Source organism: Betta splendens, chromosome 4 (genome assembly GCF_900634795.4).
Source record: "Betta splendens chromosome 4, fBetSpl5.4, whole genome shotgun sequence".
Lineage (NCBI taxonomy): Eukaryota > Metazoa > Chordata > Actinopteri > Anabantiformes > Osphronemidae > Betta > Betta splendens.
The window spans coordinates 20,871,485-20,897,171 of record NC_040884.2 but is presented as its reverse complement, the minus strand read 5'-3'; the positions used below and the strand labels follow the sequence as shown (position 1 = coordinate 20,897,171).

Sequence of the window (25,687 nt, the reverse complement as noted above, 5' to 3'; positions counted from 1 at the left end):
ACATTATACGTAGAATTGTTTATTATAAAACACTGTACATTAATTTTTCATTCAACATAATGTATATACAAGGGCAGAGATTTTAACATTTCTAATGACATTGAGCTGGATCTTTATTGGAAGTACTAAAGCAAAAATCGGCAGAAAGTATCAAGGCGGTCAAAAACACTGCAGGTTAAACTAGTATTAGATGTTTAAGTGACAACAGTGACAAAAGATGATTCCAAGACCTGAGCGAGACCTAATGACTGATTTGATTTAACATGTTCCCTGTTGCAGCCCAGAGCATTTTGTGTTCTGAGTCCAAGGACATTGAACGCTCTGAGCAGGCGGGTGATTGCTGAGGAGGTATTAGAGTTTTATGTTGATCAACAACATTTCATGTGAATTGTCACATGGCAGTGTTAGGCGCGATAGTTCCAGTCTACTACTGCAGAAACGCTCCGTTACTGCCAGTTACCGACGGACGCTACAGATTGTATGGGTTAGTATAAAACCTAACAGTGATACGGCATAATCTCAATGGATCTTTAAAGGAATGCCTTATCTTGCCTCAAATAGATGTGAATGCGTGAATGCGTAAAAAAGTAAAGTACATTTTTCAGATTTTAAGTTTAAATACAAATTGCAATTAATAGGAGACTCTGGGAAAGCTTGAAATGTAAAAGTTCAGTAATAGATTAAAAATGAAATAAGGTAAATACATTTACAACATAATGGCAACAAACTCAAGGTAACGTTAGGTTTTTAAACTTTGCATGCTTTTATGGCGGGACTGATTCTCAGGAATAACCGTCTTTGAAAACACCATATACAGTATCTGCTCATATGGATCTGAGGAGGGCACCGCTAATAAACTATCATGATCGACATTCACTGAATTTACATGACATAAACCCAAGTGGCTGCAGCTCACGTTATATACAACTGACAGTACAAACACTTTGACTGAAGGTGCGTACACGATGTTAAATACCCTTACATCAACTCCTTATCTGGCCCAGATGCATATCCTTCAAGCCAACCTGTGAGCACATGCAGTCCTTTTTTTTATATATATTCCATAGATTTCCCCTGCTCACCCATATAACACCAAAATAAACCAATCAGATATTACGTTTCATTATATTTGCCATCAGCGAGGAAAGGACGTTCCGTCATATCGAAGGGGACGGTACATTTATGTCTGTGTGTATCTGGAGTCGAGATCGGTGCCATCAGGTTTAGTGAATTATGATATGACTGAATAAATAGACTTTTACGGCCAGGTCCCTTCAGTCGGCGTAGTGCATGATGGGCTCCACATAGTTGCCGGGGAACAGGCCGGTGACACCGTTACAAACGCCCTCGAACCAGCCGTCATCGTTCTTCTTGATGACGTAGATGATTGCCCCCTCCATGAAGGTCAATTCATCGTCCTTGTCCTTGCTGTAATCATAGATGGCGACCACTGAAGAGAGAGGACGTGGCATTAGGGTCACATGGAAAAACTTAAGAGACAAAACAAGCGTAATTATGATTTTATCACCTTTCTCAACATAGTTCTTGGGAGCCCACTGTGGGTCCCCATCAGCGTAGGGGTCGCTGTAGTGCACGACAGCAGCATCCTCTTCCTCATAGTCCACTGGTGGTGGCGGCGGTGGAGGGGGAGGAGCCTCGTCAAACATGGGTATGTCGTCAGGGGGTGGAGGAGGAGGCGGAGTAGGCGTATCTGCAACTGGTGGACACACGCAGGCAATCAGAGTGGAAGGTTGCACCGGTCAATGCCAGAGAGTGCTGAAGAGCTGAGTCATGCAGAACTAATAATGACATGCAGAAATCATCAAGCGGCTTCTTCTGGGACGAGATACGGTAACGCATGCATCTCAAATGGTTCATGGGCTTAAAGAAAAAAATGTCTATCTAAAACGTGAGAATTTAACCCTAGAAAAAGGAACTCGTAACTGATGCAAACATCAGTCACTACTGCTGAACTACATCAGTATTGGTCAATCTAAACAAAGGAAAAGGACCAACGGGCGCAATGCATGCTGGATGCTGGGTGATGCAGATATGCCAATAATTGGCACTGCAAAGGAGGAAAGTATGTCTGCGCTTCACTTACTGCTCTCCTGCATCCTGGCCACAAAGCCAGTCAGAGGTATCTGTGGAGTCAGCTGGGGCATTGGGGGAGGAGGAGGAGCGATAGACACTGAAAGCCGGCGCAGAGAAAGACAGCGACAGAGAGTGACATAAAAAAGCAAAGTCAATCACCAGAAACATACAGATGATAGAAGTGTGCTCCCCGAGACCAAGCAAACAACAGTGACAAAGAAACAAACACATATTTGAACATGTTTTAGAGGAAATTGCCAATCGATTATTTAAATAAAATTTGCCAAATGTTGAGAGGTTGATAGGTTCATCGACTGTGAGGGGATTTCACACAGTGTCAATGAAGGCTGGAGGATAAACTGCACATTATGTTTGCTTTTAGTCAGCTACCACTCATTCCAAGCGCTAAATGCTGACAATGACCACAGGGAGGCACTGTTTGCCTTTGATGTCTCAGCCTCAGCTGCACTTCCTGGTAAGACTCAAGACCAGATAAAGAATTGTGGAGACCTTGGTCCTAAACTGGATACTGATCAACAGTGGCAGAACACATTACAGTCGGTGCCTCAAGTACCAGAACTCCACTTTCATACCTGTCGATAAAGTACTAATCATCTGAATATCTGCTATGTGGATAGAGTCTATTCTAAAAAGTCTGTAAAATATTTTATTTTTACTTTTCAGGGAAGACTCGACTCATGTTTACTTCAGTTTGTGACTGTGCATAGAAAAAGCTGATATGTTTGTGTTTCGTAGACAGTTTAGGATTTTGGCTGCAACTGGAGACAGAAGGGCCTTACTTGAGTTCTGACCATAGCCTGGCGTGCCTCCATTAATGTGAAGCTGCTGTTGCTGCTGCTGCTGTAGCTGCTGCTGTTGCTGTAGCTGCTGCTGTTGCTGTAGCTGCTGCTGTTGCTGTTGCAAGGAGAACTGGGAAGTGACCGACGGCGCCCGGCGGTAGGTGCCCGTGGCAGAAACCATAGAGACAGAGGAATTGGAGGAGTTGTGCCGCGAAATCTGCCGCGAGATGGTTCCAAACTGGGACACTGGAGCGGGGCCCAGACCAGGCCCAGGGGCCACGGCTAGAAATACCCAAAGACAGGGAAGAAGAAGAAATGCAGGCAGGGCCAGAGAGGGATTAGACAGAGGAGATGGAAACGGGAAGCACCCAAAACATGAATCATCACCGTAAGACATAATGTAAGCATTTAGGTACTGATTGGACACCTGCACCTCCTGGAAGGACAAAGTCAATTATTTGAAAGGGGAGGAACCACAGTGTTATTCAAGAACACAGTTAAACAGATTTTATAAAAAGGTGGAATAAATTCAAGAGAAAAGTGGTTTCAGTGTCGATGGCTTCTTCACTCTTCTCATGGACAATCTACACACAACCAAAATGACCTCTTCACAACAAGAGCTACATTAAATGTGCTAGATTATTTGACGGCTATGAAGACCAAAAACCAGAGATGGAGGAGAAGCGGGGGAGGAGGAAGGCTGGTCTCTGCAAGCATTTCCTGTTCATATTTCTAGATACAGTAGCACGATGCGTCTCCTGGGACGCTGATGGGTGGAACCAAAGGAAGTATCGACTCAAAGAACACAGGACCAAACAAACTTCTTCATAGTCACCAAAAAAAGTACATAGAGCAAAGATTTCGATTGAGCGAGTGTGAAATCAAACATGAGCAGCAATAAAACACGAGAATTTTCACACACACACACACGCACACACGCACGCACACACGCACACACGCACGCACGCACACACGCACGCACGCACGCACACACGCACACACACACGCACACACACACGCACACACACACGCACACACACACGCACACACGCATTTACATTAGTCAATCGGCCGGATGCTTTTCATTCCTGCAGCGCCGATGGCAAATCGAACCCAGTGTTATATAGCAAATACAACAAGGAAATTAAAGCTGCATTAGGCAAAACTGAACTTCTGCTGCACTGAAGTGGGTCACGTTATCTGACATCTGTGTGAAGGTATCCAGTAGTTAATTTACAATAATGCAAGGCATGTGTTAACATTTACATTATTTAGCATCAAACAGCTGCTGTAACTGCCTTTAACTGGATCTTGGTCTTTGAACTGGGCTGGAACTTGTGCCAAATGCAGCTTTAACTTCAAAAAAAGGGTAAAAGAAATTAAATTAACATATGATATACTGTACTTGTGCAAAAGAAGCCTCAAAAGGTTTTTTTTAATTTAATTATTTCATTATCTATAAAAACATTACCGGCTGTTATATCTCTTATACCATTACTACTAACAAGATTGAAGTGAAGTGAGGCTTCTTTGACCTGTGGAGGATTAATATATAGAGAACCACCACCACCGAGAGGAAAGCGGAAACGTTATCTAAGTCGTTGCCATAAAAAGACACCGCTTTCTGCTTAAAACCCAAAATGTGCAGCTGGTTGTGTTCACACTGCAAGCAACCACATGGGTCAACAGCCTGAGAGGTCTCATTACCATCCTTCCTTATTCCTTTAATCATACATTTACATCTGAGGAGGAAGTGGCTGCTGTTAATTACTTCACTAATGCTTGACATAATCATGTCACGTTATCTGGTCAAACCTTTGCTCCGTGTTTTGTTTTGTTTTGCTTGCAGTGTGCACCAAAGTTCAGACATCCATCCATCCAGACCTTTGACACCTTTAATCATGTATCTCCATCATAAAGACCATTAGAGGCGTTAATAGGCCACCCTCCGGACGGCACAGGCGACTGGAGCGACCTCAAAAGGTCGAGGAGTCTCACCTAACGGGGGCAGCGGTGGTGCTGGGGGGGCGAGGCCGGCCATCGGAGGAGCGGGCGGAGGAAGAGGAGGGGGTGGGGGAGGCGGAGGAGCTCCCGGGGGAGCGAACATGGGTGGGACTGGAAGGAGTGTTTACATTAGTAGCTGTTTCCAGCAGAGGCAACAGAGTCTGTCCTTCTGCACCGCTGCGCTCTTACATAACGTCACATCACTTTACTCAAAGAGGGGGGTAACTGAGCGTTACCATGGTGACCATCTTGCAGAGCTGTGGTTAGTCCAACGGTACTGGCCCAGATACTACTCAAACCTAAATATTTCCCCCTCAGCTCAGATCCTCTGTTAGTGGCATGTCTTTAGCATGGTGTGGTACTACATGTATGTGTTATGTCTTACTGCACAGCAGCAGGCCTAATGCAGCTTGGCCTATTTACACAGTAGGCCAGAGAATCAGCTGTGCTTAGGACACAATGGATCTGCATAATCCCTGTCTGGTAAACATAGGCTTTGTGTAGCGTGGTCCCGCTATCTGCAAACAGGACATTACACCTCGTCAGGCAGCGCCTGGTTATTGTACGTATTCGTCAGTCCCAACGGTCAGCGCTCACCTGGTCCAGAGTTGGGGATGGAGGGTGTAGGCACTGCGATGGGAATGCCAATTCCACTGCTGCCACTGTTCTCCCTGCTGCCACTGCCCCCGCTGCTTCCGCTGCGAGAGGGGAGAAATAGGACATGGCTTTATTCAGGGCGACCTGCTCAGACTGCAGCAGGAGGTCACATGCATGTGTTGTGATTTAAAGTGTTCCTCACTCGTTTCCAGTTACACATCTCTCTCTCTCTCTCTCTCTGTGAAGATCTTGGTCTTTATTTTTAATCCTGGGCTAAATATAAAGCAACTTTTCATGCACTACATTGTAGATACTTTGGTCCAACCATAGCCTGTATAAGCGCTGTTTCACCCTGTGTCTGACCCTGGGCTCACTGATCATTAGCTCATCTAGACAACCCCCCGCCCCCCCTTCCAGTTTCCCTTGATCCTGGTTTTGACTCCAGCCCCACCCCTTTATTCTCTCTCTTTCATCCCAGATCACCAACTGATCTTCCTCTCCCCCCCGACAATCCTCTGACCTTGTCCTCTCACCCCCTCACCACCTGGGGTGCAGTACTCCGCTCGCCTCCCAATCTCCTCACCCTCTAGCCCCCTTGATTCAGTCTTTACATCCCACTGAGGCCCTGCTCAGTCCCACCTCCCCCCCGCATGCCTTTATCCCCCATCTCATCAGCCCCCTCTGCCCTCTCTTCCTCTCTGATCTGTGTCAGTTCAGCCCTGGGGCTCTAGAGTCACATGAAGCAAGGGTTACCCCTCTGAAGGATGTTATGACAGTGGGGGTTAAGCGTGTGTGGGGATAGAGACTAAACAACGTGTCAACCCTCTTTTAAAAGGGAACGCCTTACGCCAACCCCCCGCATCTGCATGTTTTGGATTCATCCATCTAATCCCTCTCCAATTTACCCATTCCTTCGCTAACCCATTTATCTCATTCCCGCCTTTAGCTTTGTTTCAAAACGCTTTCTGTGAAATGAAGGCACCCAGCTCCATCTCTAGTACTCCACCTTCCTGTCTCATATATAATAAAAACAGTCAGTCAAACTGGGTCAGAGCAAGGTTTTTTGTATACTCTACATTTATATAACTGTATAATTAGTATTTTCAAATCTTACTTGGATTCAGTGTTTGCAGTCAATTGGAAATGACTCAGTGTGGCATCAAATTGTCTTTGGGTATTTCACGCACTGGTAAGTTATTAAATTTAATTACTTTTTGATTATGACATTACATTATGGCAGAGAAATGGGAATTCAAATTTAAAGGCCCTGGTTAGCCCATGAACATGAACCGCGGGGGCCCTGGTGGCCCCTAGTGGCCTCAACCCATTGACCACTGAAGCACCACTAAGTACTTTAACTACTTGCTTCTTATTTGGTTTAAAATGGACTAAAAAGAAGAAGGAAGGAAAGGGTAGAACTGTGCAAAGGAGGAAGTCTGGCGGTTGCTGTGAAGGAACAGCTGGCACAACACTGAGAAAGTGGAGGCAGATAAGCCTCTGACTTGAAAAGAAGAATGAATTACATTGGACAGCTACTTCTTTTTTTAAATAATATATGCATTTTGTTCCAGAACTGACACTCTTAAATGCATCCTGGTTCATTCGGATGCCTAAGCCAGGCAGATTTATACTAGCACAGCTACACTTACATTAATGATCGTGTTTTCTCAAGACGACACCTGCATGACAGTGTAATCTGCACCACAGAGTAATATGACGTAATAATGAGCACCCTGCAGATGCTTGTATTGAATTTAGACCTCAGACAGATGAGCTGAATAAGCACAGCTGACGTCAGGCCTGTGTAATGAAATTGCAATGCTCCAGTAATATTAGCTGAAGCACAGCGGGTCCAGCCGGACTCGGAGGACAGCATCAGTTTGTCACAGGGACACTGGGAGGATGATAAACAGCTGTCGCTTCGTTGCTACTCAGCAGCTTTCAAGCATTTGAAACCGCTAATTACAAGAAGTTTGGCTTGGATTAATTCAGTCGAAGAAACTTCTTGAGAAGCAAGAAGCTGCGAGGGGAAATGTAAAAAATGATATTTATGAGCATCACCGTCAGCATAACGGGCTTTTTAGCTAATGAGGCCACTTCACGCACTCATAACTCAAATTTGCTGAAAGTCCCCCCTGCTTCCCCTGCGTGGCGATGTGTGCAGGACATTCTTCAGGAGCCGTGTTCGAGCTCTGACTGTTGCTGTTGAAACAGCTCTCTGCATCAAGGGCTTTTATAGATATTAAGGCCTCGTCAGAAACTGGGGTAGGGTGAAAGTGAGCACACATTCACTGCGCTTTTAAGAGTTAGAAATAACTAACACACACATATATATATATACACACATACATATGTGCAGCTATCAGCATGTGATGTTTGTGTGTGTGGACCTCTCGTCTACCTGTGCGTGCGTTGCCTCTGGTTGAGCGACGCCGTGCGTCCCGGGCTGTGCTGGCTGCCTAGCCGGGCAGGGCTGGTCATGTAGTCGTTGGGCACCGTAGGCGGCTTCACAGGCTCCAGGGTCTTGTAGGGCGTGTTGCGCCTGGAGGGGTAAACGGGATAAACCGATCATGCCTGCTCACCAGAGCTTTGCAAAGCCCATCAGTTGACACAGCTGTGTGCTGCAGATTGGAGGCGAGCACAGCACAGTTTCCCCTAGGAATTAATGTGATTAGTGTCACCAGCTGAGCACGGGCACCATCAAGAATAGTACAGGTAGGAACCAGCAGACAACTGGATCATTTTACGTTCGGGTTTGTCCTCTTTTTGGTGCAAGTCCACGAAAGTTACAACCATCGCAACAGCACACATCCAGGGGTATCCTGAAATCTTGGAGTAGTTTCCACGCAGTGTGTTTTCTAATGGCCCCCATAAGAGCCCATCACATGATTGGTAATTACAGGCCTAGCTTTCTGTCATGGTGACTGAAGGCTTACCCCAGTGTGCCACGCCCTGACATGGGAGGACTGGGTGGCTTCTGCGTGGGCGGATTGGTCCTCGACAGCGTTCCTGCTCTGATCGACTGATTGTTTCCATGTTGCTGCGGTCAGAAGGAAAAACGTAACTCAAGCTGCATATTTAACAAACAAATCCCTTCATAAACTGTGGGTATTAATAACAAACAGCCATAAGTAAAATAAGAAAACTGGTTATAGGCTGCCCATATGACGATGTCCAGTAAGGAGACTGGGAAGGGTTGAGGAGTCTAAACCCAGCTTGTGTTTAATTTGTCATCTTTACTGAGCTGAGCTATCTGGGAAGCCTATAAACATTTTATATAAATTGCAGGATATTAAATGGACAACTATACAATATGTAAAGTAAACGACAAGGAGGGTGTTACAGCTACTCACACTGTCACTAACAGGACTACAAGTCAGTTAATGGGGGGTGAGGTGGGAAGCCACAATAATCAGGTTTGCTGTGAAAGGGAGTAAATGGATCTATGGCTAATACAGTCAAATGGGTGATGTGACAAACCAGACTTACCTTTGCTTTTAGCCACTGAGTGTTGTGAAAGAAGAAAAAAAAAAAACAAACAGAGACAGAAACAGGTCATGTCAAAAGGGCCATGTCCAAACAAACCAGTCAACGTCAATGTACAAGCAGCTTCTGAGATCCTCTGTTAATTAAACCCCCCCTAAGGTTTGAAGTAAACATAATTGTAACACAATCCTAAAATCCTCCTCCTCAGTTGTCAAAGAAAACACAGAGCCAGCGCTCACAACCTCGGAGTCAAGTGGCTCATCTATAATGCAGCGTCTCTGGTGGGCTTTGCAGAAAGCACTGCAGCGTCATTGGACAGGAGAACCAGAGAAAATGAAACCGAAAGCTAAATTCACGGTTTAGCTCTGTCAAAGTAATCTCTGCCCTTTTATAACAGAAAACGCCTCTGAGTGCATCCGTGAAAAGGTAAATTTCACAGCAGAGAATCAAAGCTTGGCCAGATTCAATTTCTAATATGGGTCACGCTAGAAATGCCAATACTTACTTCTGCCTCTTTATATTCCTGGAAAAGGCTGTAGCTCAGCTACAGATTGGTTGAAAAAGGAGTCAAGCTTTCTTTGACTAAAAAGAGTACAAATAATTTTTGAGCTAACGACGACAACTCATAACTGACACCACGGCAATTCAGACAGCACCCAACAGCATCACCATAGGATCCCTAAAAGCTCTGCTGACTAGTTTAGGCATCAGCTGACTGGAGGACTAAATCTCATCTTTCATTGTTGTGTCACCGTCTGAACGCCTTGAGAGGCAGCATTGGCTCAATCTGTGTGATTCCACTTATTACTCGTATAAGGCTGCAGTGTTCAGAGCAAAGTCCAGTTATGAGTGACGAACTTCACCTTCTCCTTTCTCCCAGTTCCCCTTTTTCTTATTACTTTGCAAATAACATAATTACTACCTAGACTAGCATAACATTTAAGTCAATTTAAACACTTGTATGTTTCACAACTAACTGGACCCAGTAGACATGATCTAGTCTCCCATTAAGCATTGATCTTGGTCAGTAAGCCTAGAATCTGACAGCAGCCATCACAGCATACCATATGAATTAATATGGAGTATTGACGGCGAATATTGACTAACTTTGGGCTGTCACAGTCGAGCAGATGAGTGACAGAACCCACATAAATCCACTAACAACCTGCAGCATAACGACATTTAAAAACAAGAATGTCCACTGAGATTAGACCCAGAGTGACGCATCGGCAGGTTTTCACAGTTATCATCCTCATAACGAGCAAATCCTAATGAATCTCATTAGTTTGCATGCAAAAATAAATAAGAATATAAAAATAAGAATGGTACATTTAATGAGAAACAGTTGTGTAATCTCTACACAATGGATTGAGATTGGCACAGTGGCTTTTAAGGAGCCTTATCAATGCCTGTGACGCTGCTGGGATGGTAATGGCGGGCGTCTAATCCCATCTGTCTGACAGCTGCAACTGATTGGCTGATTGATGGGGCAGAGGATGTTCAAGGGGGAAGATGGGAATCGCCAAAAAGCCTGTGGCCACCGGGAAATTATGTCATTAGCGCCACTGTCAAACCAATCCTTTGACCCCTAAAGTGAATCGAAACGGCAGGAGAGGGAGTGAAGGTCTTAATCAGCGTTTCCTCTTTCAGATTCTACTGATGTGAAATTTGAGAATAAAATTAGCTGCTCTTTGCCTGAGTGCCTTTAAAAACGTCTCGCAAATTCGTCTCCGCTCACCAATTTCACAGCTGCTTTCTGAAAGCACTTTCCTTAGTTCGTTTCCACCGACATTTTATTCCCACCAACCCACACTGTTCATGTTCCTGCAGGGTCAGAGGGGGATGATGAAAGCGAGAGCACAAGAGATGGACTGTGTGCAAGAAAAGAGGTAGAGAGAAGAGGAGGAGGGGAGAATAAAGAGAAATGGACATGGTAGAAATGAAACACGATAAACAGTGCATACCTTTACACCATGGCCAACGTCATCCAGCACGTTGTAGTCGATGGGCTTCCTGATGTACCGGACCGGCCGCTCCATGTTGGCTGGCGCTATGATCTTATGGGTCCTCGCCGTGTTCTTGTTGATGGTCAGGATCCCAATTTCCCGCCTGGCCACCTTCTCTTTATGGATGTCCACAGTCTGTAAGTAATACAGGGAAGGGAGTAAATAAGATGTGATTGATGCCACAGTAAAAACAGGATGAAATTGCGTCCAAGTCTTGGACCGATGATCGAACCAGAAAACTGAGAAGCTTTGATTCAATCACGTGGCTCCACTTTTCATCACCGGGGTCATAATCTCTTTACAGGAGCCAGTGAACACGAATTAGATTGACTGTGGTACAAACCAGATTCTGGACACAATAACACTAATAATAACGAGTGAAACGTATCAGAAACAGCCGCAAAAATGAATTTACTGGCCCTGAATTCCCAGTGAGACAATGGTTGCAGCCAGTGTGGTTCGGTTACGCTGACGTCGCTGGAAAACCTCAACTCAAGATCAATCCGTTGAAGTGAGAGCTGACACCTCAGAACAGGCAACAGAGGTACGAGGCTGAACTGACTGTTCAGGAAAGAGTCGTATTTCATAACAGGCAAAGTTGCTCACACATAATTGCTCCCATACAGATCTCCGCTATAGAGGGAAGCATCCGGTTTGTCCCACTACTCCATTGTGTCCATTTAAATTAGGAGAAATGACAGAACATTTATTACTCTCCTCCTTTAGTTCTTCAAACACAGGACTGCTGTGGCTGAGCTCAGTGTTTCAGTATCGTGTTCCATATTGGCAGGACGTAAAACTCCAGTGTGTCAGGGCTCGGCTACGACTGGATTTGTGCTAATAGGTCGATCCCACAGCTCAGAGATAATGCCCAAATTTCAGGCTGTCATAAATCATGATAGTCTGGAAACAACTAGGCCAAAGTGTAATCAGTGCGTTTGATTTACATTGGCAGGGGAGTGACGGGATTCACTGATTGGATACGATGAAACGGGACCAGAGGAGGAGAGGAGGGGAGGGACCGGCACAACCTCATTTTACAACAACTTCCCTTCTAATCACAATGACGAGCACAGTGACAAACTGATTCAGCTCCGGCCAAACAAGGCAGCAGTTGTTGAAAGACATGCTCGCCTTTATCAAGGAGCAGCACTCGGTCATCACATCAGTGCAGCTGGCGAAGGAAGTGACAAGGCGATGCATGCGAGTTCATCTCCTTCCTCCGTACTTTGCGAAAGCGGCCTTGTCGCAACAGCTGGGGCCGGCGCAACACGTTTTGACAGAGGGGTCAATTCGAAACCAGCGTCTCTAAACTGATACTGACTTCAGTGAGCGGCCGAAGCCTTTGCGTCTCCTCTGACTGTCCCCAAAGTGTGATAAAGAAGAGAGAAGTGCACTGTGGCTTAGCCCCATTCAACAAACCCAGCAGGAGGCTCCAATCTGCAACAGCCACTACTTCTATGACTAATAAAGCTTTTTACTTGATCTCAATGGTCCATCTGTTGAGTGGATGATGAATGAGCCCTAAACATCAGACTGAAAGGTAGATGATTCATGCCTTCTACTGCCACCGCTTGTTTGAGGACTGAGGCAGTTTCCCAGTGTTTGGCTCTGGTGTTTGGTTTCTCCATCAGATGCAGGCTTTCAGGATTTAAAAGGCACCCTTCACTTGCTGCCTTCACTTGTTTACCCTTGTCTTTCTTACTCATCGCCTCTATTATGTTCATCTTGTTCAGCTTCTTCTTCCTTTTAGGGCTGTTGTTTCTCCATCCCTCCATTTCCTCCCACCTAAGTATGACTAGTTCAAGGATCTAGGTCACACATCAGAAACCCTGCCAGCACCATCATTGCCATCCTACTGTAAGTTCCCACCAGACAGAAAGAACCCACTGTGGACTGGGAGGATTTATTCCTTTTAGGGATATAAGTGAGTCAGCACCAAGCTTCTTGTTGTGTTGTTAGTAGCAACAAGTGCCATAATATGGGATTTTTTTCCTCCTTTTGGGGTCATTCATTCAAGATATTTAAAATCTTAGAATGTCATGACAAGAATTAAAAAGACACAACGTCAATATGTGATAGTGGTATTTAGATTTAGAATACATTTACATGACTGTGAGCTGTTCCCTGTGCAATAGTTCTTACTGTAACTGTGGAGAAGCCTTCATTTCTTTTCACTGACACCTCATCGACTTAGCCTCTCTCTGTTTCATACCGATTTACTCTGCGCAAACAAGCCAGCATAGCAGGGCAGGAGCACTTGGGAAACAGGTCACACACTGGCAGCGTGTGTCAACAGCAGCAGCAGGAGTGAACAAATCAAAAGGCCAGGCACAGGTTTCATAAGCTTTTAAGAACGTATCTCGACAAGTTCCCGTCAGACAAACAGACATTTCTGGGGGATGATGTAAAGAAACTGGATGACTGAGAGAAAGAAGCGAATGAAAGAGGGAAAAATGTCGCCTTTAAGAGCCACACATGCAAACACAATGTAGTGTGATCTCACTGTACAGACCAGACGAACACACCCTGCAGTATGTGGAACCAGGCAGAACCAACGACGTGCCGGAGCTTAATGACACAGTCCGACTGCGTGATTATACGATTTAAAAATCTGTTGCAGCCAAGAAGAAGACATCTTCCTCCTGCTCCTCTGAGAGAGCGCACGGCGCAGCATGAATGAGCATCGCAAAGTCAGTTCAGTGTTCTCATTTAATATTATAAACACAAACTTAACATGTTCGAGAAGTACGACATGGCTGAGGATCTTAAAAAAAGGCCAGTCCTGGCTGAGAGCGAAGATAAGCTCGTTTTTACAGCAGTCCAGGAATTGGAAATCCTTGTTTTGTGGGATTATGACTGCTAAACACATCTAAACCTCAGTGTCAAGCTCTGTGTAGAATCATGTATCGGTGGTTAGAGGAGGAGGATGACTCTTTTTGTTTGTTTCAGCACTTAGTCAGTATTATAGTACTACAGTTGTAGGTAAAAAATAGTTGTCGTGACCCACCGGCGACACTATTGAACTCCTGCTTGGAGCCTCTCGGCTGCGTGTTCTCACCATGTCCCGCCTCATCTGTCTGAGCAGCGCAGTCCAGCTTCCCCCTCAAACCCCCTCTGAGCCAAAATGGCTGCTGTAGCGGGGAAAATGCCTCTTTGTCTGCCATGTTTCTCGGCGTGATTACAGCAAGCACATCTGAAGAACGTCATCTGCAGAGTCGGTCCAAAGGCCCTGGAGCGGAGCCGTCTCATGTCAGAGCTCTCATCCGCATTCAGAGCCATTACAGGGGGTCAAAGACCCTGTGGGGAGACTTTATCAAGAAGCTGCCAGACTAAAGTCCCTAACACTGGATCCTTCATGCTAAATCTAACTTCTCGTGTGAGGAGAGGTGAGGACTGGGCAAGTGTAAAGCCTTGGGTAGACTTTAGAGTCAGCACAGCGAGCCAAGGTCGCCTGTGTTTGCTAACACAGCACATACAGAGACACCTCGGCCAGTTTTCACCAATCTAACTTTGGGTTGTGGCCAAAACAACATTCTGATTCGTTCTGGTGTTTTACATACAAGATCAGGGTACTACCAAAAAACCTCAGCGATACCAAACAAACAGGAAAAGCATTTAAACGTCCGTGTTTACTCTGAGCTGTCAAGCAACTGCCTACGTTAGACTCAGACAGGGAGAACAGAGGTGAAATGACGATGTAATTGCAGAGTTGTTAAGTGGTCATGATAATCATTCTCTGCAATGGGAAGGAGACGGAAGAGCAGCGGAGGAAGCGACTGGAGCGCAAAAGAGCTAATGAATAACTGAGTGACATGAGTCGTTAATCATCTCACAAAATCACTCACTTCATTTTAACGGCTGTGGAGAATGCAGGTCACACAGATGCAGGACAGAGTTGAACGGCGGAAAGCAGCTGACTTTGTTTATCCGACAAAACAGGTAATTTAGGTCGTACAGCTCACCTCTGAGAAACAGCGATTTGTAAGGACTAAACATCTATTGACGACTTGTCATGTGTCATTTTGAAATGTGTCATTTTATTTTTACGTTACCTCCCAGCTCAACTTTGAAAGTCAGATTACTGGTTTTAGAGACACACTGCATCCAAAAGCTTCACATTTCAATAACAGTGAGGGTCTTCAAACACACCAAGGTCTTGCCACACAGACAAGAAGCAATTATCCACTGAAAAAGTAAATAAATCTAAATATCCAGCCGTGAAGAAGGAAATACAGACTCAAAGTCTGCATTTCACAGGCAGGCAGTGGCAAAGACCACTAGGAGAAGCAGGGGAGAGACCGAACCACACAGGCAGGAAACACAAGCAGAAAGCACGCACACACACACACACACACACACACACACACACACACTTTCCTGTTTGGACCGATGCCATTGTTCCTCAACAGGGGGTCCAAAACTCAACACTTCAGCGCAGACACAAGCTAAAGTCTTATTCTTATTTCACGCTGAGCAGCAGAACAGCAGCGTGCAGCTGTGTGTGTCCGGGGAATGAGATCACAACACAAACACCAGAACGAGTCTGGGATCAGATAAGAATAACGTAGCTACACGAAGCTGTGGGAACCGCTGGGAGTGTACGGTGTGTGTGTGCTTCATAACTGTGGTGACTGGGTTCATTCTTCAAGCTGCCACTGTAAACACAGCTATACTGGCAACATTGAACTGCAAAATAATACTTATATTCAAATATGTTGAATGAATACAGAAAAATTGCTTAGAAATGTGAGTATTGGCGAGGATGGATGTGTTATATGCTGCAGTTAGGTTACAGGACAATGTATTTGTAGCAAATGTACAAAAGTTAAGTGAGAGTATTTATGGTGGTGCTAACAATACCTCATCGGAAACTATGCTCTGACATTTGCTCCATATCTGCTGTCAGACTTGTTCACACCCTCTGACTGCTTGGTAAGGTAACGGTTTTCCAATGCGGTTATTTGTCAAGCTGAAAGCAAAACTTGAAAACACAAGTCAAGCAGCCGCTAGGCCCCGTTTCATCAAAACCATACTCATGAGCTGCTCTATGAATCTCGGGATACAGGGGACACAAATCACACAGGAGCTACTGAGTGATGGACTCCCTCCCTCCCGTCCCTCTGTATTCAGGGCTACCAGAGACATTCTCAATATGAGGCATTTTCTCCCGCCGGACGGACAAAGCTCCTGCTGTTTGTAGCCTCTTAGCAGCCACTTCACACGCAGCACAAGGTGGAATCCCTGCAAGCTCCTCTGTTCTTCCATCACCCCCCCCCCCCCCCCAAATTGCGAAACATCCTTATTGACCAATAAGGAGCTACAGGGCCTAATTGAGCATCTTATTTGTTCCTCCACCGTCTCCCTAGCAGCGAGTCAGTGAGCACGTGCAGGACAGATAACAGGCTATTTTTAATGCTACACTGTACCTGGCATCCAGCCACGAAGGAAGCATTACCTCCGGTTGGAGAGATGCCGGCGCACCCTGACCAGAGGCAGCCTCATGCAAATGTGGGCAGACCAAGAGAGACGTCCGAGACGCCGGACTGACACGATAATGTGATAGAGCCACATCCCAAGAGGTTCAAGCTCAGGACACAAACTGAAGATTAACTGAAAGAGTGTAGATTATGTAAAGCCAGTGTCTCCTGGAGGGGGTAAGTCATGTTTTTATTCATGCCACCGAGATTATGTGGCATGTTGAAAACAAAGCAACAACACAGGCGAGCTGCGCACGTTCCTCCCCGTTACCCAGTCTGCAGAACGCGACACCGGCCTGCAGGGCTGACGCCGATCTCTTCTCCATGAGCAGCCAGGTCAAACATGATAATGATCTGCCTCTGAATAAGACGGTGGAGAGCAATGAAACACACCCACAGCCTGCAAAGCGGACAGCTCTGCTTCTTTATGTGATCAGTGCTGGAGCGTGTCTCTGTTTTAATATTGCTACTGCCCCTGCCGCTTGTCCAGGCAGAACAATATCTAAATAAAAAGGGACAGTTCTGCATTTCTACTACTTCTGGTATGTAGTAGTATAAAGACAAGTCATGCAAATCACAAAAGTTAAGAATCCTTTTCTGTGATGATTATCAGCTTGACTTTTTGCTCCTGCTCAACAAGACTTTCCTGCTCGTCCTGAAAGCACAGGGAAGGGAAACATGTTTTGTTGGCCACAGGCTCATCCAACAGGACACAGACTCCGCTGCTTTTACCCAGAGTGCACACGGGAACAGATGTGGCGTAGAAAGTAAAAGGCTCCATGCCCATCGTTCCCGGAGTTGCCATGGAGACTGAGACAAGCAGGGTGACCTGGGTACTGCCTTAGTGCCCTTTGTCTGGATATTGACTGAAACCTGAGGCGGTGTCACTTTGCCTTTTTTGGTCTCCTGCCTCCCTTTGCTTGCCGTCATTTCCTTCTGCTCACATCTTCCCCACCAGCTACACTGAAAACCTGACCTTCAGTGTGTCCTGGAAGAATTTCTGGCACTTAGCGAAGCTCAGTCTCAGGAAAAAACAGAGATAGCAGTCACAGGAAAGACTAAACCAGAGGAACTACTCCTTCCATTCCACACCCAGCTGCACTTTTACATCTGTCACAGAGACAAAACCAAATTCCCACTCTTCAGCTTCAGGATTCAGTTATTTGGGTCGAAAGTTGGGAGAATGCCTCCAAGTTTTAATCTATGAGAAGTAACATGGGTGGAGCTCTTTGATTGGTCTGAGCCCTTAATGCCTTCATTGGATGAACGACAGGATTTACCTGCACATGGCAGAGGCCTCATTCTATAGAGAGCAATAGATTAGAAATAGGGTTGGACAAAGGTCTGTCTCTAATTATAAGGTCTGATAAATTAAGTTTTAGCTGTAGATGACATTACATTCTGAAAAAGGAAATAAGTTTGTGTAGAATAATATTTTGCTAAATATGCGACAGAAATAACCAAGCGTTTAGTTCTAAGTTAAATAAAGTCCTGTCTGAGGAGTTTTAAAGCACATCTGTGTGCCTCACAAGAAACAACACAAATACAAACAAAAACACCAGTTATTCAGGCAAACACACAGCAATTCAGAGGCTTGGACGACGGCTGATTAACCAATAAAAAGGAACTACACAGAAGATCTGCTGGCAAGTATAAAAAGAACAGAGTCAGTGTGAAAGTGACGAGAGGGAAATGTGAGGCATCTGCATCCTGTGGTGAGCGTGTGTGTGTGTGTGTGTTTGTGTGTGTGTGTGTGTGTGCTTCTGACCTGTGAGATGTGGTTGATGGAGGACTCCATGCGCCGCAGCTGCGAGGCCTGGATGTCCAGCAGCTGCAGCACGTTGTTGGCTAAGGCATTGATCTGGTAGGCCACGCTGGCCAGAGACTGGGTGGTGTAGGCTTTGGTCTCCTCCAGAGCTTTCCTTTTGTCCTGGGCCTGGGCGAGAAAAGGGATTAGAATGGGGAGAAGAGAGAAAGAGGTTAAAAAAACACAGCCGAGGAACAAACTTCTGGTAATGATATTTCACATGTGTCTTCGAGCTGCAGATCCAGGTCGGATTTGAGCCAACAGAGCTGCCAAGATATCTGCCCCCTCCTCCCCAAACTCTCATTCCCCGGATACCACACGCTCTCTGGAGGGATTTTAGATGATGTAACACATCCTGCTGCAGCAATCCTGGACGTTCTGAGCTTGAACAAGCAAAACGCTGCTTTAAATGCTGTTAAAATCTCTACTCACCACCTGTAGCTAAACAATCTGGGAAAATAACCTAAAATATGGCTAAGATAAGGTAACAAGCACGTCAACACTTTGCTGTAAATGAATCCTAAAATATCAATATTCAAGCTATAAACCCACAAACTGGGGGAAGCAGGAAAACTGTGCTAATGACACGTAACTTAGGAACCCTTCACATTCACGTTTGATCTTTGTGGCTGCTCCAAACACCACTCATTTATGTCGAGTCCAGAGAGCACAGCCTGGAGGGGTGAGACAGGGCTTTGATAAGAGGCTGCCGTAGCAGGGGGTAAGTAGTGGCAGCAGGAGGACATGATTACTGGAAGAAGTAGTAAAAACAGGGAAAAAAAATAACGACGACGACAGACTCAGGAAGGAGAGATTCCTCCTGAGGGCTGAGAGCAAAAGGCCATCTGTTGGAAGCACAGAGCCATTCATGTGCACAGGGCAGACACCCACTACTGACACAGCAATACGCAACGTGGGAGACGGGGCAACAGCTGCAGCAGGATGAAGCAACTACAACAAAACAAGAGCATGCAAACATGCATACGTCCCCAATGGCAATTTGTAAATTGCAGGAGGAGACTGCTTCGCCGTATAGTGACATGAGATTTCAAACAGATTACTAAGCAACATATGCCTGCAGAGCCGCTGGCCTACATAAAGCTCCGTCAGACATGGTGCTTATGCTGTTTAAAGCAAAAGCAGTAAAAGGGGAATTTAACCAATTTTATATAAGTTTACTTCCCATAAAAAACTATTAGATGTCTTTGGACTTTCTGACAAAATTATTGCACTAATAAATCAATTACTTAATATAGTAATGCTTAACATTATGAAAGATGTATGTATCTATAAGTTTTATAACAGCTAAATTCATATTCATGCATGTTTCTTCTGTAACAGCTGCTCAAGCTCTGATGTGAGGTCAGCCGTGGGCGTTGGGAGGACAGATGTGACACTTGATTGCACATCCAGTGGCAGCATCTTAGAGCCTCTAGTTACATCCCCCAGCGGCTCCACATTGTCCCACGCGGCACAAATCCGCAAACTATCCAGTTCCACTGTTCAAATGCAACTGGTTACCCGTCACCACATCCGATTTCAACAGCACAGCAAAAGCTGATGTTTAGAGAAACAGGACAGACAGCATGATTTCTGTGGAAAGTAACAGAAGATATGTAACAGGGCTAGAAAGCTGAGTGTAATATGCAAAAGTAAGAGAGTCAAAGAATGACTTAGGGCTCCTGAGGTACTTTATCGCATATTTCAGAGCTGAGTAATGACTAGTAAGAGACTACTGAATGTCCAGGAGCCAGTAGAAAAGCTGTCAGCACCTGGGTTAACAAAGGGAGCGGAGGGGAGTGCACGATCTGTACACTCACAGCAAACCCGTAGCTGGCAGGGGAGGCAAGCAGGATAATGAAAGTGCAAAGTCATTAAAAGGCCCCAGAAGGCACACAGACAATTAGCCGTCATGGAGGAGGACAGTGGCTGGTGAAGTCGACAATCAGGGAGTGGCATTTGTTACCTGGGAGGTTTGTCAAGCTCTGAGGCACTGAGCTGGATGAATGCCTGCATCTTACGGCGTCACCCATCCAGTCTGGCAAGATAACGACCGGCGGCTGGCACAGACGGGCCGCCATGCTTTTGTTAAATAGAGCGAGGCCCCGGCGACCGGCTGGGAAATATAAACAGTCCGACCGCTACGAATGCTGGGCCTGAGGTTAAAGACCTGTCCAGAGGTCAGATCAAGTAAACTGCCCTTCACCCAGAAGCCTAAGAACAACATGGGCTAAATTAGTTTGCTTTCCATTTTAAAAGACGTGACTAACATAATTAAGAGGAAGAGAAGTGGCAAAAAATGCCATAAAACTCAAGAGTCTGTGCAAAATTAAAACCTACTGTCCCACTTTTACGTTTCAGTCAAACAACGCTGGTCCTAGATTATTAGAACTGTACATTTATGATTAAAAACGCTTATCTTAAGGAAAACACTCCTTTCAAATGAGCTGCCGGGATTGTTTTTATAGTCCTTAAACTGGAGAGGCCAGAGACGCACAAAGATCACAATGATTCTCAAACACACCTCAGCAGGAGTGAACCCTATAGACAATCAGGACGGCAGAGCCCGCAGCCTATGAGCCCTGTAAATCCAGCTGGAAGGTCGCAGGGCTCACATGGCACTCTGCCTCGTGTGATGTATCGACCACTGATTACTGCAGACTGGACAGAGTGAGATAAGTGAGACAGGAGGCGGCTCAGAGCATTGACTGACGTCCGGCAGCTGACTGGAAATAAAAGCACGCGGACGTCAGAACAGACGTGATTGTGGCGTTACCCGAGGTATTTCACAATCGCGGCGTTCCTTCTGCAGCAGCTCACGTGGGTGTATCGCAAACTCAGCGGTGAGTTGAAATAGAAGGTAGCGACACGTCACCTGATAAAAAGGTCCAACAAAACCAAAATGTTCATATAACACAATGCGCTTGTGCTTCTGCTTCTTTTCTGCTGTGGACATTTGATAACGCAGGTTTAATCTGGCACGACTCACTGGAAACACAAAGGTCACGCCTCCTCCAAAGACAATCTCCAGAACCTCCAGAACCTGAGTTTGGATCTTTGCCATCTGTCTTTGGGTCTGACATTCTCATCTTAGAAAGAAAAAAAATCAAATAAACCTTTTCCTCCTATTAAAGGATGTAAAGAAGTGATACCCTCTTCTAACACAGGGGATAAGAGGACAGTAGCTTCAAACCTTAGAAACAAAAACTCAGCTGTACGAACTGTGAATTCATAATTGTTCTTCACCTCCAGCAAAACAGATGGAGGCTGACAGAAAGGCCATAAGGTCCACCTGACCTTGAAGATCTGCCAGCATGTAATTAGAAATTCAAAGACATACAAAGGTGCGCAAGGAAAGTTTGCACATAGAGAAACTCATTAACCTTCCTTGAACGACTTGGTAATTGGTTCTCCCAAGCACAAAGTCACAGTTCAGGCTAAGAATACGCACAGAATACAGTTATAAAGAACATTTGTTGTCTTAGTGGGTGGCAACACACGAGATGGGCATAACCAGCTCCGGTCAGATGAAGGTCAAAGGGATGAAAGAGCCTGGGTGGCAGGAGAGAATGCAGGCCATCCACAAAGACAGAGTCTGAGAAACGACAGGAAGAGGAACTCCGAGATACAAAGAAGGATTCATCACCTTCAGGGAAGCGCAGAGGAAACATGCACAAATTGGTCTGAGCAAACAGGTCGGTACAGGAGGGGTTAATGACCGGGACCTGAAGGAGGCCTCCGTTGTCTCCTAGACGAGATGCTATAGTACGTGGATTACAACACACCAGCTCCAACTTTAGCAGCAGTCTGGACCTTCTATTTCAATCCTTCATGCATAAGTGGGCATCGAGCTGAGTCGACAAGAAACATCACATGCCCTGAGCTTGCAACAGAGTTCCGTCCAACTTGTGACCTCTTCGTTTGCCACATCTCGCTTACACTTCTGTACACTTAGTTACTGTTCAGCGTCTAAAAAGAGATGCCACTTTTGCGGATGAAGCATTTTTGAGATATTTTGACCTTTGTAAAAAAAAAAAAAAGATTTCAGTAAAAATTCCTGATTATGAGTCTATAAATATATTTAAGGTTTTTGAAGAAGTGAAAATTACATTTTGTCGATTGTTTCACGGAAAAATTATGATGGTCTAAAACCGACATGTATTTACTTTAAAGGACTGCTCCTCACGCGTCAAACATCCACTCTAACAAATGTGTGAGAAGTTTTATTATCAGGAGTAAATTCTCAAATTTGAGAAGCTGATTTAGGAACTTTTAACTTGAACCACGATTAAAACGAATCAACCTCGTCAGTCAACTGAATGATTAATTCACTTTAGCATCTACAGGGTCTCATTCGGCTGTAGGAGCCATATACATATCCATATACATATGTGAGCTGCTCAGAAGTTAACATCGTGCCGGGCTGCATTAACAAAAACATCTGATGACAATGCTGTACAGTTAAAAGTAGTTAATTACATCGTGATGAACTGCGAACACCCCAGAACAATCTCTGTGCAAGAGCTCTATTATTAAATGACTTCCCTTCACTCAGAGACGTCTTTTCCAGGCAGCCGAGGCCCAGCAGGAAGCATAACTCTAACCTGTCAATGTCACACGGCACAAAGCAGCCTCTCGGACACACACACAAGCCTGCATGGAGTGGAGAAAGTGGGGCAGCAGCGCGATTGTTAAACAAGAGTCTTCACCATCTGCTGAGCTGTGCTTCAGCCCACGGTGAGCGCTCGCGACGCCAAAGCCTCCATGACAAGAACACAGAGAGCCAAGACGGGATGGAAATGTGAAGGAGTGCTGAAAGGACGGGCCGGTTCAAGCTGAGGCATGCAGAGTGCAGTGTGTGTGTGTGTGTGTGTGTGTGTGTGTGTGTACACAGCGAGGGCTCAGGAAGAGCAAAGTTAGTCTGACACTGGCTTCACAACATGCACTGAGAGCTTAAAACCCTGCTTTTCACGTCAGCACGGCTGCTGAAATCTATGGCTGTTGAAGTTAGAACATCAAACTGTGTGTAATGTCAACATCGGCCATCTTTACTTCTTAGTTAAGGAAACACAACAATGACACGTTTCATTACTTCTTCTCAGTGGAGATTAAGCCTTTCTACTTTTAAGCTTTTGCCAGCTATAAAAATGCTAAATTTTTGCCTTTTGGCAAGTGTTCAACTCTACAGACACTAATCCCGCCTTTACATATGCATTCAGTTCATTCAAGACTTCAAACACCTGCGTGTACAAAGTATATTTTTGTATTTGGTTGCTCTGGGTATTAGTCCTGACCTTCAAATTGTATTTGATTACAGATACGGTCACACTTCCAAAACCAAAAAAAGGTCAAGAGCACTCAAATCCCCTTATTGTGAGTCAGATTTTCATATGACTATATCCTTTTCATGCCACTATGCGAGTTGCTCATTCCATTGACAACTAGCTGCGGTGTAACATGGAAATTCCCACAGTCGCTAAGAGAACAATGAGTAATAGGCACACAAAAGACACATTCTGCCTTTAAAAGTGGCTTCAATAGGACGGAGATGGTAAAAGGCGGGTGTTCAGGGTTTGTGTGGGCTATAAGTGGCAGAGTTTACAAACTGTGGCCAACAATGTCAAATCACCCAGAACTAGGAAGCAAACTGGATTCACAGGGACTCCGTGGGGAACACAGCTGGAATGGACACACCCTCCTGTAGCTGATACGGTGGGTTGGCTTCCTGCTGAAAATATTCCCCCACTACCACGGTCGGTCTGTCACTAGAGCTGTTCTCAGAAGACCGCTTTTTCTTTTTTTTTTTAATATTGCGGTTCACCACAAACTTCGATGTTAAAATTAAATACGGAGACAATGGCCATCTGTTTTGTTCACACACTTCTGCCAAATAAAGTCACAAAACACTTTTCATTCACACAGGATGCAGCTGCCGTTTCGCCAAAAAGAAGAACCGAACTACAAAGCAAGATGTGCTGCTACATATTGGGAAACTCTGCTCGGCAATAAGTTGAGAAGAAAAAAAAATCAATAACCTGTATTAACGAAATAATCAGAATCATGGGATAGCGCGCTTGTATAAAGTTTTAACGTGGCTTTATTTAAACGACAATAGGAGCAATGCACTGACTTTATAAAGTGGAGCATATCTAGTAACATCCCAGTGGAGACCTAACTGGTTTGCGGTAATAAATAGTGAGTTTAACGACCCTACGAGGTCTAATGGACTGCAGTGTTACTACAATATTCACATGCACAACGACGCATCATCACATGTGGTTTAACTGCATATACAGAGACACTGGAGCAACTTTGAGGGTGTTTCCCAGTAAAGTAATTTCACAGTTGCTCGGTGAGGCAGGCCTCTCTATCAGCAGCGAGAGCAGCTTCGAAGCGACCCCGTGAAATAATAAAAGTAGACACACCCTCCGTGTAAACGGAATAAATGTGATCGGGATGGGGACGAGCTCCGCGGACGTCCCGCAAGTGTTAAAGGAGCTTCCAAAGAGTCAACTGAGGCCGAACTCCAGCGTCTTGATCCACATTTCCTGTCCCAACAAGCGCTCGCGACAGAAAAGCGACCGGGACGTAACGTGGTCGCGCGCCCACTTACCTGGACATAATTGTTCTCGCAGTAGTCCGCGACTCTGGTAAGGTTCTGGTAACTCTCCACGAGAGCTCTTTTACCGGCCGGAATCTCTTCCTCGAGCAACATTTGTAGCTCTGCCATCTTACATCTCTCCGCCGAGCGTCGCTTCCCTCTGCCTTCCCTTTGATTGAAGCAGCCACCAGCCCCAGCTCTGCCTCGAAAAAAACTCCTTTGCCTGCTATTGTGGGATTCCTGCCCTCGCTTTAGCGTAACCATAAAGACAAAGATCGTCTATAACAAGCAGGGGAATTACTCAAGAGTGAAACACGTGTTTAGGCTGTAAGCTGACTGTATCAACAAGCATAGACGAAAAATAGTTGTTTAAATGTGTTTATCTGCACATAATGTGTATTTTTTAAATTGATAAACGAAATAAACCAAACACTAGTTCTTCATTTAAAAATAACTTAATTCAGTATGACTAAACGCAGAAATTTAGAATACTAAACTCGTGTAAAATTGGTATATGAAAGTTCATACATAAAAACTGCAGTACATGTATTACATGTGCTATTTTGTATCGCTAATATTAAACAAAGTGAGACCTCTTACTTGTGCCTCTTGTGATCTTATCCCTATTCCAACCGAAGAAATAAAGGATTCAGGAGAAGAGAATTATGGGTATAGTAGTTTTTCTGTAACCTAAAATACGTTGAAAACAGGTTCTAATTTTCCGCTCACATTAAAATGTTATGCTATGATATTTGATACTTTATGCCCACACGTATTACAGTTTTTAGTTAATAAAGCGTGTTTTGTATCTC

General features: G+C 45.1%; 1 protein-coding gene across 10 annotated transcripts; it reads right to left on the bottom strand.

Annotated features, from left to right (window-relative positions):
* Positions 1-3: 3 nt before the first annotated feature.
* Positions 4-25,134, bottom strand: abi1a (abl-interactor 1a). Of its 10 annotated transcripts, XM_029147378.3 has the most exons (12): positions 24,888-25,134; positions 18,236-18,403; positions 10,946-11,122; positions 8,985-8,999; positions 8,432-8,535; positions 7,897-8,037; positions 5,496-5,596; positions 4,893-5,009; positions 2,895-3,176; positions 2,105-2,191; positions 1,529-1,717; positions 4-1,450 (listed from the first exon to the last, which is right to left on the bottom strand). In XM_029147378.3, exons 1-12 carry the CDS (start codon positions 25,002-25,004, stop codon positions 1,275-1,277), a joined length of 1,674 nt encoding a protein of 557 aa, XP_029003211.3. In that variant the 5' UTR covers positions 25,005-25,134; the 3' UTR covers positions 4-1,274. The 10 variants fall into 10 exon arrangements, with proteins under 10 accessions (XP_029003211.3, XP_055364446.1, XP_029003214.3 ...); XM_055508471.1 differs by lacking the exon at positions 2,105-2,191; XM_029147381.3 differs by lacking the exon at positions 4,893-5,009 and having other exon boundaries at positions 24,888-25,132.
* Positions 25,135-25,687: the final 553 nt, after the last annotated feature.